The sequence below is a fragment of the Taudactylus pleione genome, unplaced genomic scaffold (assembly GCF_031769625.1).
Source record: "Taudactylus pleione unplaced genomic scaffold, aTauple2 ptg000488l, whole genome shotgun sequence".
Classification (NCBI taxonomy): domain Eukaryota; kingdom Metazoa; phylum Chordata; class Amphibia; order Anura; family Myobatrachidae; genus Taudactylus; species Taudactylus pleione.
In genome coordinates this window covers 1040344-1057139 of record NW_028284890.1, presented here as the reverse complement: position 1 = coordinate 1057139, position 16796 = coordinate 1040344, and the positions used below count along the sequence as shown (strand labels likewise).

Genomic DNA, 16796 nt, shown 5'->3' with positions numbered 1-16796 from the left:
GAGCTTGCCAAGAGCAAGAGGTCATCCAGGTATGGCAGGAGCCTGATTCCCTGAAAAACACAGGTTGGTTGCCATGACCGCCATAATTTTGGTAAAGACCCGTGGGGCTGTAGAAAGTCCAAAGGGCAGAGTTTGAAATTGAAAATGTTGCTATAGTACAGCAAACCGGAGATATCTCTGAGAGGGCACTGTAGGTATGCATCCCAAATATCCAGAGATACCATAAAGTCCCCAGGCTCCATAGCCAGTACAATAGAGTGCAGGGTTTCCATGTGAAATTTGGGCACCCTGATGAATTTGTTTAGGAATTTGAGGTTGAGGATAGGCCGATAAGACGAATTTTGGTTCTGCACCAGAAACAGGGTAGAATAATAACAATTCCCTCGCTGTGAAAGGAGGAACTGGAACTATTACCTCCACTTGAATGGCTTTCTGCATGAGCAGGACACTGTTCAGGTGTGATGGAGGGCCTGTGTAGAAAAATTGGTGGGGTGGCCATCTCTGAAATGAGAGGGTGTACCCATGAGACTTCTCTTATCCACGCATCTGTGGTTGTCTGATGCCATTCTGAAGGAGTTGGCCTCCTACTCTGGGGTCCCCCAAGGGGAGGCCTGCCCCGTCAGGCTGAAGGCTTGTCCTCAGATTTTGAAGCAGGACGTCTGGTGGCCCAGGTCAGCTTGGTCATAGGCTTTGTGGCCTAGTGGAAGCCGATTGCTTAGGAAAGGACTGACCCTTAGGTTTGCCTTGGGGATAAAAGGACCTAAAGGACGTTGTCTGAGGCCTTGCAGTAGTTGCTGATGGCAGAAAGGCAGTTTTTAATGTTGCTAATGTGGCCACAATATTATCCAAGTCAGGGCCAAACAAGATCTCCCCATTGTAAGGTAATGCTTCTAAGGCTCTCTTAGATTCTGCATCCTCCTTCCATGACCGCAGCCACAGAATACGGTGGGCAGATACCGCCGTGGCCGAAGCTCTAGAAGCTAGGAGACTGGCATCCCAGGGGCGCTTCTCCAATATATGAAGCTATATTCTTATTTGAGCTACATAAGACATCTGATCTCAAGAGGCATCTGAGGGAAAAGATTCTTCAAGGGCGTCTGCACAGCTGTAAATTGCTTTAGCCACCCATGCAGTAGCCATGGTCACGCAAGCAATGGCACCTGAAAGAGAGTACACAGATTTAAGGCCAGTTTCAATCTTTTCTATCCATAGGGTCCTTCAGTGAGGAAACTGTAGGGATAGGTAATGTATCGCTTTTAATCAAACGTGTAACATGGAAATCCACCGCTGGGGAAGTCTCCCATCTTGTACAATGAGCTGCAGGAAAAGGATAACAAGAGGTCAGGCGTTTTTGGGGCTGAAACCTCTTACTAGGAATCTGCCAAGCTGCTGCCATGTGCTCAACAAGTTGATCCGAGAGCGGAAACTCCGCTGGCCACTTTTTGTCATTCAAATAGTGGATGCTATGATGTGGGGGCGGGCTCATCATCTTCTATTTGTAAGATAGATCTAACTGTTTGCACCAAAGCAGGTATATTCATTTTAGACTCTATACTTCTTCCCCCGAAGGGGACTCCGCAGTAGAGAGATCAGCATTTTCTGCCTCCTCAGATGACAGCTGCGTGGACTGTGAAGATAAGAGAATGCTTAGTAAACTTAAGCTGGATACACAGTATACAGATATATCTGCAGATGATGATCGTTCATACACACTGAAAGGCCATCATCTGCTTCTAGCCGTGGGTCCCGGCGACCAAGTGGCGTGTCCCACCCCCCTCCCCGGCGGCTGCCACTGTGTATGGGCAGTATGCAGACCGCCCGTACACACTTGCCGATGGACAGATATGTCTGCAGACAAATCTGTCCATCAGCTGTGCAGCACAGCCAATGCGATATGTCTGAGAACTATGTGGTTCACAGACATATCACAGGTACACACTTGGCGATGGCCAGCAGATATTGGCCGATCAATTGATCGGCCAATATATCGGTCAGTTTGTACCTAGCTTTACTGGGTAGGGGTTTCTCACTGTGCAACATATTTTGAAAGGCTGTAGAGGTACCCGCCAGACTCTGTACTGAGTTAGAGAGTATGTCTACCGATGGAGGCATAGGAGGTACCTGGATTGCTTGTACATGTTGTGGGAATCCCATAGCGATGACCAGCCTTACCTGTCCCCTTAGAATCCGCATTGCAGTCTGGGTCTGTCCGCGGAACTGGCTAGCAATGTCCCCGGGATGCCCGCTGAGAGCAACAGGCGGAGCTGACGTTGCAGTGCCCATAGGGGTGTTGGAGCGGCAGCACAAACGTCCCACGGACAATCTACTGCTGCCTGCTCAGAAGCATATAAAAAAAGAAAATTATAAAATAAAAGCTTTTGGGCTGCATGAAACAGCCCACTGTTAAAATGGTGACCCGACTCTGGCCAGGCACTGACAAAACTGTAGTGCCTCTGGCTCGGGAGCAGGGTATAGGGGGAAGGACCATTGCATCCTGGGAGCAAAGCTTTAACTGTCTGGTGCTCGGTCCTCAACCACCACCTACACCCAAGGTCTCCCTGTGGGGCCCTATGGACCCTGAAGAAGAAATTATTTCTCATCTGTGTGACGTCTCTGATGTGTAACAAGATGTGATTTCTGTGTAAAACATTTCCCACACTCAGGACATGAATACGGTTTTTCATCTGTGTGACTTCTCTGATGTCTAACAAGATGTGATTTATTTGAAAAACATTTCCCACTCAGGACATGAATACGGTTTTTCACCTGTGTGACTTCTCTGATGTCTAACAAGATGAGATTTATTTGAAAAACATTTCCCACACTCAGAACATGGAAATGGCCTCTCACCTGTGTGACTGCTCTGATGTGTAACAAGATGTGATCTCTGTTTAAAACATTTCCCACATTCAGAGCATGGAAATGGTTTCTCTCCTGTGTGACTTCTCTGATGTGTAACAAGAGCTAATTTATATGTAAAACATTTCCCACACTCAGAACATGGAAATGGCCTCTCACCTGTGTGACTTCTCTGATGTGTAACAAGAACTGATTTCTGTGTAAAACATTTCCCACATTCATAGCATGGAAATGGTTTCACACCTGTGTGATATCTCTGATGTGTAGCAAGAGTGGATTTATTTGTAAAACATTTCCCACACTCAGAACATGTAAATGGGTTCTCACCTGTATGGCCTCGATAATGTGTAACAAGAGCGGACTTCCTTATAAAACATTTCCCACATTCAAAACACTGAAATGGTCTCTCACCTGTGTGAGTTCTCTGATGGACATCAAGTTTGCGCTGCTGCGCAAAACATTTCCCACACTCAGAACATGAATATGGTCTCTCATGTGTGTGAAGCTTTGTATGTCTAGTAAGACATCTTTCCAGTCTAAAACATTTCCCACACTCAGAACATAGAAAAGGCCTTTCAGCTGCGTGAACTCTCTTCTGATGTATAGAAAGAATCATCTGCTTGGTAAAACTTTTCCCACATTCAGAACATGAAAAAGGTTTATCACTTGTGTGATCTGAGCTGTGTGTAACACTACTGGGATTATCAGGGGAACATTCCTCATGGATAGAGGGATCAGATGACGTATCTGCTCTGTGAGATGCTGGATGTATACTGGGAGTTTCTCTTGGAGAGTCCTGTGAGAATTTATCATCTAGGTCACAATCTGGAAATAATATGAGACGTCTCCCCGAGTTCTTCCTGCTGCTGTGTCCATCTGCTGGGAACAGAATAATTATATGGGAATTAGGCTCTCTGCAGAATTATACCATACTGTGTAACTATAATAAGACATCCCAGCTGTATCCCAACATCTCCATACTGTGTAACTATAATAAGACGTGCCCGGCTGCACCCTAACATCTCATACAGTCAGTGTCATTTCCAAGTTTCACTTGTGAATGTAGAAGCCAGATAGCAAATAGATCATTGTGACTGGATAACCTTGCCTCCGCCAACGGCCAGAGATATTTTTTTGATCCCACTGGATCTTGCGGGGACTTCCTCTAAATCTTGGATCTTGAAGGGATTCCCTCTTACCGTCAGTAACCACCTGTTACGGACTCCGGCCACTGTGCCATGGGCATGCAACTTTGCTGCCACCACCAATATCTTGGAACCACTTATTACCAAACAAGTTCCTACACTGGAACCTTAAAGCACTTCTCTCAGGCACCTACATCGGCACCTGAACTGCCTCTGCTGCATATGCTTAGACTAGTAGCAGCCAGACCTCTGGACTGATGTCGGCTGATACCCACTGGTCCCTCGCAATGGACCAGGCCCAGCAGGGAAGCTGGCAGAGGGTTTGAGCTTGGAGACACTGCGCTCAATTTAAACCAATCAGAAAACGGAATATCGCTTGATGCAATGCTGTTGTTGCAGGATACCTATGTAGTCATCTTAGATGTTTACTGCACAAATAGTTTTCAAAAAGACATTTCCCCTTGGGAGTATCACAGCATACAGATGATACGGCAGTTCATACCTTCTTGATGTTCAAAAAGATACACAAAACAGGCTCACATGCCTTCTTTTATCTTAATCCAATACACAATACCACAATGGGTTAGTCCACCCTGTGGTTTTTACCCAATTAAGTGCACAAGGCATGCTCAACTTTAACATTGTCCCTATTGGACAGTGGTGAGTGCTCACTCCTCTATGCCTGAGCCCACCTGTCATCATTTTAGACGCCCAGGTGCCGGCATGCCTGGGATGAGAAATAACTTCCCTACAATAAGTACCTCCAGGATTCTGCTGAGGGGCACTTGGCTACCTCCTCTACCTGAATGTAGGCTCCAGACAAGGCAGACAAGATCCCCAGCCAGCAGTCTCCTGGTCACTTTAGAGGTCCCTGAAAATAATTAACTGACTGCACTGGCCAGTTCCCCATGCACTTCTTTCAGGCATGAGGCTGCATGGTGGGACAGTCCATTTTTCTCTGGAAGGGGCTGGGGATCCAGCAGCCCACAGAGAGCTCTGCATCCCCCGGACTTCCAGGGAAACACAGGTAAGTGCAATTTATTTAAAATGTATTTAAACATTTTTAACAAATGCACTGCACAATATATAATTATATATATACATACACACACATACATACATATATATTCACATACGTACATACATACGTACACACATACACACACATTTGGTGTGACTGGTGCCCTACAGCACAAGTACTAAGGCAATAAATACAGAAAAAAAAATAAACTTTTTTTTAAATTATATTTACATATTTGGAATACTAGTACTGGGTATTTAATCATAATACTGCTGGCATTACCGGGAGCTGCTCTCCCAGAACAAAAAAACAAACAAACTAATGGACTATGCAAGAGATTTAATGGAACTCTGAAGCAGATGCTCCGGGCATTTGTGACTTCAGAGGGGGCTGACTGGTAGTGAACCCTGACGCACTTCCTGTTTGTTTATCTGGAGGTGCCATAGGCGTTCACCGATTTCTCACCCTATGAGTTACTATACGGCTGCAGAGTCCGTGGACCCCTCGACCTGTTCCGTGAGTCTTGGGTAGGGGAGTTGACTCACCAAGATGTGTCCGTGGTGGAGCATGTGCTAAAGTTCAGAGATCGGTTAGAAAATCTCATGAGGTTTACGCAAGCGAATCTTGCAAAATTGCAAACCAAGCAGAAAACTTGGAATGACCAGGGCTCATGTGTCAGGGTCTTTGAAGTTAGGCAGAAGGTGCTTGTTTTGGTGCCCATACTCCAAAACAAGCTCCAGGCTTCCTGGACGGGGCCATACACAGTCTCAAAACAACTAAGTGACATCCCCTAGGTGGTGTCATTTGCCAGCGAGGGTAGGAGGCAGGGTACCTACCATGTGCATATGTTGAAGGCATACCATGAGCATGTGGAGTCAGTAGCAGTCGCGTGCTGCTTACAGAAGGAGGAACCAGGAAATGATCCAATCCTTGAGATCTTCGCGGGTGCCCGAGGTGATGGTGGTGTAGAGGAAGTAAGCTGGAGGAAGGAATTTATTAACCTCAAGAGGAAGCAGCTTGAGTCAGTTCAGCAGTCCTTTGAAGCCCATTTCAGTGGGAAGTCTGGTCTGACTTCTTTGTGTGCACACCGCAGACACTGGTGAGCATAGGCCAATTCGGCAACCTGCATATCTGGTCTCACCAGAGGCGCAGGCAAAAATCTACAATGAGGTGCAGGAGATGTTAGTGCTAGGTGTAACAGTCCCTGGGCTGCCTCCATTGTAGTGGTTCCCAAGATGGACCGTACCATGTGGTTTTGTGTAGATTACTGCCGGTTGAATGAGGTAACCAAATCTGATACTTATCCCTTACCCTGCATTTATGTGTTGTTAGACGAGTGGGCAGGAGCAAAATACATCTCCACTTTTGAAATGAGCAAGGGGCATTGGTAGATAGTAATGACCCCTGAGGCTCAAGAGCGATCTGCCTTCATCACCTCATTTGGCTTGTTTGAGTTGAAGACCATTTGGGATGAAGAATGCACCAGCCACCTTCCAGAGCATTGTCGATGACATACTGAAGGGGTACAGAGATTTTGCTTAGGCCTACTTGGATGACTGACATCTTCAGCGGAACTTGTGAAGATCACCTGATGCATGTGGGGCTGGTGTTATAAAGGATTCGGTGGGCAGGTCTGACCATCAGGGCAGACAAGTGCCAAATGGGGATGTCAGCAGTACAGTACCTGGGGCACCGTGTGGGAGGTAAGGTGAAACCTGAACCAGCGAAAGTAGAGACAAATCAGAGACTGGTCCCGGCTCTATTAGGAATGGCAGGGTACTGTTATGAATTCCGCTGCCTACTCCATGTAACACCACAAGAACCCAGCTAGCGAGATCTTCCACCAATAACAACCGCCCGTTGTTCCCTTAGAACTAGGATACATTCACCGGTACTTGGGCGGCCGCCTGGACTTATGCTCAAGGTAGTAGCGGCTCACATGGAGATACAAGGGAATTCAATAGGGAAAAAATGTACAGTTAGGACTGAAACATTTGACGGTAATAAGGATATCAATGGTGCGGCTATAGTCGTGAGAGTACAGTTTGGTTTTTGGACAACGGCTTGGGAGCCGATGGTGTGGCAGCTGTGCCGACAGTGCAGCAATGGTGCTGATGGTGCGGCAATGATGCAGATGGTGCGGCAATGATGCCGATGGTGCGGCAATGATGCTGCTGGTGTGGCAATAGCCGTAGATGAACAGTCTAGGGATAGCAAATTGTTTTGAGAGCCAATGGTGCGGCAAGTGTGCCGATGTTGCAGCGATGGTGCCGATGTTGTGGCAATTGCCATAGATAAACAGTCTAGGGCTAGCAAATGGCTTTGAGAGCCGATGGTGCGGCAAGTGTGCCGATGTTGCAGCGATGGTGCCAAGGTTGTGGCAATTGCCGTAGATAAACAGTCTAGGGTATGAAAAATGGCTTTGAGAGTGTGCCGATGTTGCAGATGGCCGTAGATAAACAATCTAGGGTAAGAAAATGACTTTGAGAGCCGATGGTGCGGCAGGTGTGCCGATGTTGTGGCACGGGAGCTGCTTGGAGCGGCTAAGAAGCCGAGTGAAGAATGGTGGTAGCACGGGAGCTAATTGGTGTGGCTCGGAAGCAGTATGGTGAACGTTGGCAGCACGGGAGCTGCTAGATGCAGCTAGGAAGCCGTTTGGAGAGCAGACGGCAGCACGGGTGCTACTGGATGCGGCTAGGAAGCCGTGTGGGAGTTCAGTGAACAGGAACAACCTGACTCTGCAGCCAGGCCGAGGAAACTCACAGACACTCTATAGTCGGCACAGGTGCAATAGATCAGTGAGTATAAATAGGCTGAAGTCCCAATCAGGTTTGCACTTGTGGAATACACATCACTTCCTGAGGCGTGCCGATCTAGCAACAGGAAGAACTGGAGTAACCCCGTCCTGCCTGGGTATACTGTCAGAAAGTGTCAAGTCGTGACCGCGACTTGTAACAGGTACCACTGATGCTTTATCCCTGACTTCAGTTTTGTAGCTAAAACCCCTGACAGATTTGACTAAGAAGAAGCTCCCCAAGGTAGTTGACTGGACACCCTCTTGTGAGCTGGAATTTTAGTCATTTACAACGGCTCTGGTACAAGAGCTCCAGTACTGATGGTTCCAGACTACAGTAAGAACTTTGTTGTACAGACTGATTCATCACAGTATGGACTTGGAGGAGTACTGAGCCAGGAGGGACCAGATGGGCAGGAGCACCTTCTGGCCTATTTAAGAAGAAAACTGCTACAGCAGGAGGTTTCAGCTTGAATAATCCACAGCTGTGAATGAAACGCATCGCTGTCCGCATCAATTGGTGTCCACATTATCTTCTATAACTTTCCTATGGTGAGCCAACGAATTGGGACTATTCTCCTTTATTAATCAAGAACTGAAAAGGGTAAGATTACTGCCTGTAGTTACACCGGATGTGGAAGCCGGCGGGTCCTGCAGCCCTGAGCACGCTGCTTAGAGACCGGGAGCCCGAGCAGCTATATTTGTGAAGCCGGTGGGTCCTGCAGCCCGAGCACACCGCTTAGAGACTGGGAGCCCGAGCAGCTATATTTGTGAAGCCGGTGGGTCCTGCAGCCCGAGCACACTGCTTAGAGACTGGGAGCCCGAGCAGCTATATTTGTGAAGCCGGTGGGTCCTGCAGCCTGAGCACGCCACTTAGAGACCGGGAGCCTGAGCGGATATATTTGTGAAGCTGGTGGGTCCTGCAGCCCTTAGAAACCAGGACCCAGAACGGCTATATTTGTGAAGCCGGTGGGTCCTGCAGCATGTCGCTTAGAGACTGGGAGCTCGAGCGGCTATATTTGTGAAGCTGGCTGGTCCTGCAGCCCGAGCACGCCGCTTAGAGACCGGGAGCCCGAGCAGCTATATTTGTGGCAGTTGCCGGCAAAAAACCTTAGAGCAGGCGGGTCCTGCAGCTCAAGTACGCCGCATTGTGATCGGGAACCAGAGCGACTAAAATCTGTGACGGCCGCGGATGTACTACACTGAAGTCCAGACTCAGTGCGGCAACAATATACAGCCATCCAGCGCTTATCTGGTTTTACTTGTATCAGCTAAGTAAGGAGTAGGTAACCCATTAAACTTCTTCCGACATATTAACAAGAGAGAGATATGGTCACCTTAAGGAAATACATGGGATAATTTTCTGACTTTGGACATTGGGCCTGATTCAGACCCACTCGCGAGCGGCTGTCCGCTCGCAAGTGGGTCGATGTTATGGACTGAGCATGCGCACGATGGAGGGAGCTCCGTCGTGCGCATGCGCCAGACGCGACGAGCGAAGGAAAGTCCTTCGCTCGTTGTGTCCGATCAAAGGGGGCGTGCTTTCAATGTTGATTGACAGCACGCCCCCTTTGGTGGGCGTGCCTCCCTGACGGGGGCGTTCCCACGGGAACGCCTCCCGTCAAAAGATGGCCCACTGACATCACTAGTGATGTCAGTGGGAGTGATTTTGGCTCTGATAGAGCCAAAATCACTCCGGAGCTTGCGGTTGAAAACCTCAACCGCAGGCTCCGGCTCACAATTTCGATGGTCACGACCATCGCGGCCATCACAATGCACGCTCGTATAGCCTGTGGGTGGTGACCCACAGCTATACGAGCGTCCAGGAGGACGCTCCATTTTCATGGAGCCCGGCCCTCATTCAGAGCGTGCGCTCTGCTCAGAGCGTACGGCTCTGAATGAGGGCCATTGTCTTTTGAATCTCATCTAATTGAGAAATTATTTTTATTATTAATCTTTTATGCGGTTCCTAAACATGTGTGTGGAATATACTAATCTGATTATCAGTGTAGCATAATCCTTTATAAGATGACTTCATGCCATGTGATTCTTTTAGCAACATTGTAGTTATTTGTGTTTAATTTCTAATACTCAATATAAGGGGTCAATCCAATTAGGTGCGAATTGCGAGTAGCGAGTTTGTTTCACGAAACTCACAGACTTTGCACAAATGCGCGCTCCCGAGAATTCTCCAATCCAATTAAAAATGCCTATTCACGGTGCTCGCAGTGAAGGGGTGCGAACTGACTGCCAAATGCGATGTAAAAAAAGGTGCATGAAAAAGTGGGGAGACCATCCTGGACCACCCAGTATTGATAATTTTGTTAGCAGGACCGTATAGGGCTGTTTGTGGGCATAAGGAAAGTACTGAAGGTTTTTAAATGGTCTGAAATGGCTGATTTGTGTTCTTGTTTAAAAAGATGCAAAAAAAAAATGATAAAAAAGCAAACTTTTTCGTTTAATCTCAAATGAAAATTGCAATAAAAAGTAGGAAACAATGAGATTTTGGGGTACATTGTGCACACTGAAAATTTTAAAAAAGTTATGAAAACAATTATTTTTCAATTAATAAAAAACTAATTACATTTGGGGTGCCTAATCTAACGAATAAGTTAATTTTGGGGTAATTTGAGGCCATTTTTTTTACCCCCCAAATTGACATGTAATTATTGGACTAATTAAGCTAATTTGAAATTTCCAAATGCCTGATTAGTCATTAGGGGGGATGTCCAAGGGGTTCTTAAAATAAAGATTTTCCTTTCCAATGGAAAAATGCAAATTTACTCTGGTTCAGTGCAAGTTGCTAATTGGATTGCAAAATGAATTTGCTGTACTAATTAGAAGAGAAAACAGCAAATCGCACCTCGCAATTAACAAATAATTATATTAACCCCTAAGTATTTATTACAAATAATCTAAAGAATATATTTTAGAATTGATAAGAGCCTCTGACTGATTTGAAATGACCAGAGCTGTTGCGTTTGTGGGGTCACAATGTACATGACTGTAGCAGGTGATTTCCCCATTGGTCTGTCTCGGGCACTAGGATGATTTGTGTCTTATTTCCGGGAGGTGGGGTACGCCACAATTGAAAAGGAAAGCTTGGAAATTGCTTGGGCTGTGAAGAAGCTCCAGCTCCATTTGTATGGCCGGTAATTTACTGTGGTGACTGATCACAACCCTTTACAGTGTCTACAACACACCACAGGGGACAATGGCAGACTGTTGCGGTGGAGCCTTGCACTTCAGATTTATGACTTTCATATTATCTGCAAAGCAAGGCTCACAGCAATGCGGATGGATTGTCTCAGCAGGAAGAGCCTGAACCCCATGTGAACTCCCGGTAACCCCAAAGGACTGCAGGACCTGGAGCCAAAGAGACATGGCCTACTGGTGGCCCGCATGGAATTGGGGTGGGGGGGATGGGGGAGTGTGGCCAGGTACCAGTCCCGATATTGGATCCCGTCCCCCTTGCAAGTGATTAATGGCGGCAGCAGCACTGAAGGGGTTCACCCCCGTGCTGTAGCACCATCTTTGAAATGTTATAGGCGCTAGGTGCCCATTTTTAAATGTGTGTTAGCGGCGATAGGCATCGAGTGTATAAAAGAATGGATTTTTTTTACTCTTATGTGCTGCAGCCCAGATACCCCCTGACTGCTGCAGCAAAGTGTTATCCCCACAGTGAACTGCACTGGGGGGGACTATATATGTGTCGCAGCCCCAAACCATGTCCATCTAAACTGCACCGGGGACTAGAGGTAAGGAGCTGCTGAGTGCTCCATGCTGGGGACTAGCCTAGCTTCGGGCGCCCCAGCTCGGCGATGGTTCCTGTAAACCCCCGGTGCACTGCAATCGGGGGTGGGGAGGGGAGAGACTGTGTGGAAGGAGTGGCACAGCAAGGCTGTGGTTTAACGCCTGGTGCGCTGCACTGGGGGACTGCACGCAAAGAGCTGTGTGTCGGCTGCTGGGAACCGGGATCTTAGCTGAGTGCCACACACAGGAGGACCGGACTAGCCGGCTCCCTGCCTGGAGCGTTAACAACGTTGGGGACTGGGAGCGCTGGCTTCTGGTACCCCAGTGCAGTGGGAGGGCTTTGTAAACAGGGCTTTGTGTATGCCTGATGGGGGACAGGGAGAGCCCGTTCCCCGGACACCCAGCGTTAAAGGCAGGTATGAGGAGGTGCATGGGGAGCTGGCCAATGCAGCCACCTAACTATTTTCGGGAAGCTCCAACAAGCATCCTCTTGGTGTCAAGGAGACTGCTGGCTGGGTGTTTTGCTGCCTTGTCCTGGAGCCCGGATTTGGGTATAGGAGATAGCCAAGTCCTCCTCAATAGAAGCGTGTAAGTATGTTTTGGGGGGTAGATTTTTACATCCCAGAAGTGTCAGCACCTGGCCCAGAGGAGTGACCATTCCCCACTGTCCATTGGGGACAATGTTAAAGGTGAACATGCCTTGGCCATGCAAGGCACATGTACTTAATTTGATTGGGTAAAAAGCACAGGGCAGACTTACCCCATGTGGTAATGTATATTGGAGTAACATAAAAGAAGGTATGCAAGCATGTCTTCTGTGTATCTTTTTGAACATCAAGAAGGATTGTACTACTGTGACCATCTGTGTGCTGACCCCCTTAAGTCTTTTTGAAGACTATTTGAGCAACAACAGAATCGTGCCAAATGCTATTCCGTACGCCGGCTGTTCTGGATTGAGCCCAGTATCTCCAAGCTCAAGCCCTCTGCCAGCTAACATGCAGGGCCTGGTCCGTAGGGAGGGATCAGTGAGTATCAGCCAACACCAATCAGGATGTGCGGCTGCAGACTGTTTACGCATACACAGCAGAGGCAGTTCCAGGTGCCGACATAGGAGCCTGGGAAAAGTGGTTCCAAGTGCCAGTGTAGGAGCTAGGGTGTACGTAACCAGTACCAAGCACCGATAGTAGGAGTTTGGTGGTGGCAGCAATGCTACACATCCACTGCGCATTGGGTGGAGTCAGTAACAGTCGGTGGGGATAAAAACTAATCCGTGATCAGGTGGCGAGCTGAGGTTCTCCGGTCCCAGCACACATGGTCTATACATATACTCAGGTCATACTAGCTGCACCCTGCTGTGATCTCACACTCTCCAGATCTCCATCTCAGTATGTGTAACAGAGTGTAGGCATGGGCTATACCAGGGGTAGTCAACCTCGGACCTCGTGAGCTACCAACAGTTCACGTTTTCCAGGTCACCCAGCATGTGCACAGGTGTATTCATTACTAACTAACACATTTGAAAATTCCCCAGGTGGAGCTAATTATATCACTTGTGATTCTTTGAGGAGACCTGCAAAACATGCACCGTTGGTAGCTCTTGAGGACCAGGGTTGGCTACCACTGGTCTATACATTATATCACACACAGGTCATACTAGCTGTATCCTGCTGTGTCCTCACACTCTCCGTATCTCCATCTCAGTATGTGTAACAGAGTGCAGGCATGGTCTATACATTATATCACACACAGGTCATACTAGCTGTATCCTGCTGTGTCCTCACACTCTCCATATCTCCATCTCAGTATGTGTAACAGAGTGCAGGCATGGTCTATACATTATATCACACACAGGTCATACTAGCTGCACCCTGCTGTGTCCTCACACTCTCCGTATCTCCATCTCAGTATGTGTAACAGAGTGCAGGCATGGTCTATACATTATATCACACACAGGTCATACTAGCTGCATCCTGCTGTGTCCTCACACTCTCCATATCTCCATCTCAGTATGTGTAACAGAGTGCAGGCATGGTCTATACATTATATCACACACAGGTCATACTAGCTGTATCCTGCTGTGTCCTCACACTCTCCGTATCTCCATCTCAGTATGTGTAACAGAGTGCAGGCATGGTCTATACATTATATCACACACAGGTCATACTAGCTGCATCCTGCTGTGTCCTCACACTCTCCGGATCTCCATCTCAGTATGTGTAACAGAGTGCAGGCATGGTCTATACATTATATCACACACAGGACATACTAGCTGTATCCTGCTGTGTCCTCACACTCTCCATATCTCCATCTCAGTATGTGTAACAGAGTGCAGGCATGGTCTATACATTATATCACACACAGGTCATACTAGCTGTAACCTGCTGTGTCCTCACACTCTCCATATCTCCATCTCAGTATGTGTAACAGAGTGCAGGCATGGTCTATACATTATATCACACACAGGACATACTAGCTGTATCCTGCTGTGTCCTCACACTCTCCGTATCTCCATCTCAGTATGTGTAACAGAGAGCAGGCATGGTCTATACATTATATCACACACAGGACATACTAGCTGTATCCTGCTGTGTCCTCACACTCTCCATATCTCCATCTCAGTATGTGTAACAGAGTGCAGGCATGGTCTATACATTATATCACACACAGGTCATACTAGCTGTATCCTGCTGTGTCCTCACACTCTCCGTATCTCCATCTCAGTATGTGTAACAGAGAGCAGGCATGGTCTATACATTATATCACACACAGGACATACTAGCTGTATCCTGCTGTGTCCTCACACTCTCCATATCTCCATCTCAGTATGTGTAACAGAGTGCAGGCATGGTCTATACATTATATCACACACAGGACATACTAGCTGCATCCTGCTGTGTCCTCACACTCTCCATATCTCCATCTCAGTATGTGTAACAGAGTGCAGGCATGGTCTATACATTATATCACACACAGGACATACTAGCTGCATCCTGCTGTGTCCTCACACTCTCCGTATCTCCATCTCAGTATGTGTAACAGAGAGCAGGCATGGTCTATACATTATATCACACACAGGACATACTAGCTGTATCCTGCTGTGTCCTCACACTCTCCATATCTCCATCTCAGTATGTGTAACAGAGTGCAGGCATGGTCTATACATTATATCACACACAGGACATACTAGCTGTATCCTGCTGTGTCCTCACACTCTCCGTATCTCCATCTCAGTATGTGTAACAGAGAGCAGGCATGGTCTATACATTATATCACACACAGGACATACTAGCTGTATCCTGCTGTGTCCTCACACTCTCCATATCTCCATCTCAGTATGTGTAACAGAGTGCAGGCATGGTCTATACATTATATCACACACAGGACATACTAGCTGTATCCTGCTGTGTCCTCACACTCTCCATATCTCCATCTCAGTATGTGTAACAGAGTGCAGGCATGGTCTATACATTATATCACACACAGGACATACTAGCTGTAACCTGCTGTGTCCTCACACTCTCCATATCTCCATCTCAGTATGTGTAACAGAGTGTAGGCATGGTCTATACATTATATCACACACAGGTCATACTAGCTGCATCCTGCTGTGTCCTCACACTCTCCATATCTCCATCTCAGTATGTGTAACAGAGTGCAGGCATGGTCTATACATTATATCACACACAGGACATACTAGCTGCATCCTGCTGTGTCCTCACACTCTCCATATCTCCATCTCAGTATGTGTAACAGAGTGCAGGCATGGTCTATACATTATATCACACACAGGTCATACTAGTTGCATCCTGCTGTGACCTCACACTCTCCATATCTCCATCTCAGTATGTGTAACAGAGTGCAGGCATGGTCTATACATTATATCACACACAGGTCATACTAGTTGCATCCTGCTGTGTCCTCACACTCTCCGGATCTCTATCTCAGTAAATGTAAAATAACCAGTTTGTATCTCTCTAGGAATTGATATCTTCACTGGAGGTTAGATACGCTCTAACCTCTAAGGGGATCTACTGGAACATGCAAAAGAACCAGCTGGACTCAAATGAATCAGCAAAAACACAATGGAACAGAAGAATCCACATTTTAAACAATCGGAATCCACCATTGCTCTCGCTGTGGACCTCCAGGCAGAAATGTAATACTTTCCTAAAAGATATTTATACAGGTGTGGTTCATATCTCTGGTAAAACAGAATAAAATCAGTACAAGAAATCACATGCAAAGATGTTATTACCATCAGTGATCATTGATTATGTCAGGCAATAGTGGTCAGGAAGGATCATGGGTAATATCCCATTGAAGGGCATGAGAAGGACCATCGACAAAGGTCATTTTTGTAGTGGACAGTAAAGAACATGAGTAGCTGGTAGCTAACAAAGATATGATGAGTGTGGGGAGGAGACTGGTCAGATCTCTGGGCTGGTAACACATAGTAACATGATGTGAGGAGGAGAGCAGGAGTATAATAGGGGCTGATGGCTCCTGATGTATGAGATACACCAGAGAGTGTGGGGAGGAGACTGGTCAGATCTCTGGGCTGGTAACACACAGTGACATGATGTGAGGAGGAGAGCAGCAGTATAATAGGGGCTGATGGCTCCTCATGTATGACATACACCAGAGAGTGTGGAGAGGAGACTGGACAGATCTCTTGGCTGGTAACACGTAGTAACATGATGTGAGGGGGAGAGCAGGAGTATAATAGGGGCTGATGTCTCCTGATGTATGAGATACACCAGAGAGTGTGGAGAGGAAACTGGTCAGATCTCTGGGCTGGTAACACACAGTGACATGATGTGAGGGGGAGAGCAGGAGTATAATAGGGGCTGATGGCTCCTGACTCCCCCACTGTGCATATACATTTTACTCATTAGTTTGTACTGACAGAGCATGGTGTAGGATAAGAGATTGCTGTAGTGACTGAACAGAGTATGTGACTCTTTTCTGCAATAAGTGTTTATTACTTACCTGTGCTGATATCTGTAGGGATTTCCTCCTCTTTACACTTCTGATCACCCCTCTCATACGTCTCTTCTTCTCCATCTGTATCTTCTACCTTTATATCAGTCACATACGTCTCTTCTTCTCCCTCTAGATCTTCTGTCTTCATATTAGGGATGTGCAGGCTCGGTTCTACTCGGTTCCGTTCGGTTTTTTTTACCGAATCTTATTGGCTATCCAAAACTCGTGACAGCTGAAACCC

The 16796-nt window shown here is 47.1% G+C and overlaps 1 protein-coding gene across 1 annotated transcript; it reads right to left on the bottom strand.

The window, feature by feature from the left end:
• Positions 1 to 2554: 2554 nt before the first annotated feature.
• On the bottom strand, positions 2555 to 16737 carry LOC148502630 (uncharacterized). Its single transcript, XM_088449596.1, has 2 exons — positions 16562 to 16737; positions 2555 to 3735 (listed from the first exon to the last, which is right to left on the bottom strand). The coding sequence occupies exons 1-2, from the start codon at positions 16701 to 16703 to the stop codon at positions 2720 to 2722; spliced, it is 1158 nt and encodes a 385-aa protein (XP_088305722.1). The 5' UTR covers positions 16704 to 16737; the 3' UTR covers positions 2555 to 2719.
• Positions 16738 to 16796: the final 59 nt, after the last annotated feature.

Excerpts from the sequence above, each read along its gene's own strand:
- LOC148502630 (XM_088449596.1), bottom strand. The coding sequence starts at position 16,703 with ATGAAGACAGAAGATCTAGAGGGAGAAGAAGAGACGTATGTGACTGAT. Across the intron at positions 3,736-16,561 it reads CCCTACAGATATCAGCACAG|ATGGACACAGCAGCAGGAAG; the intron begins GTAAGTAATAAA and ends TGTTCCCAGCAG.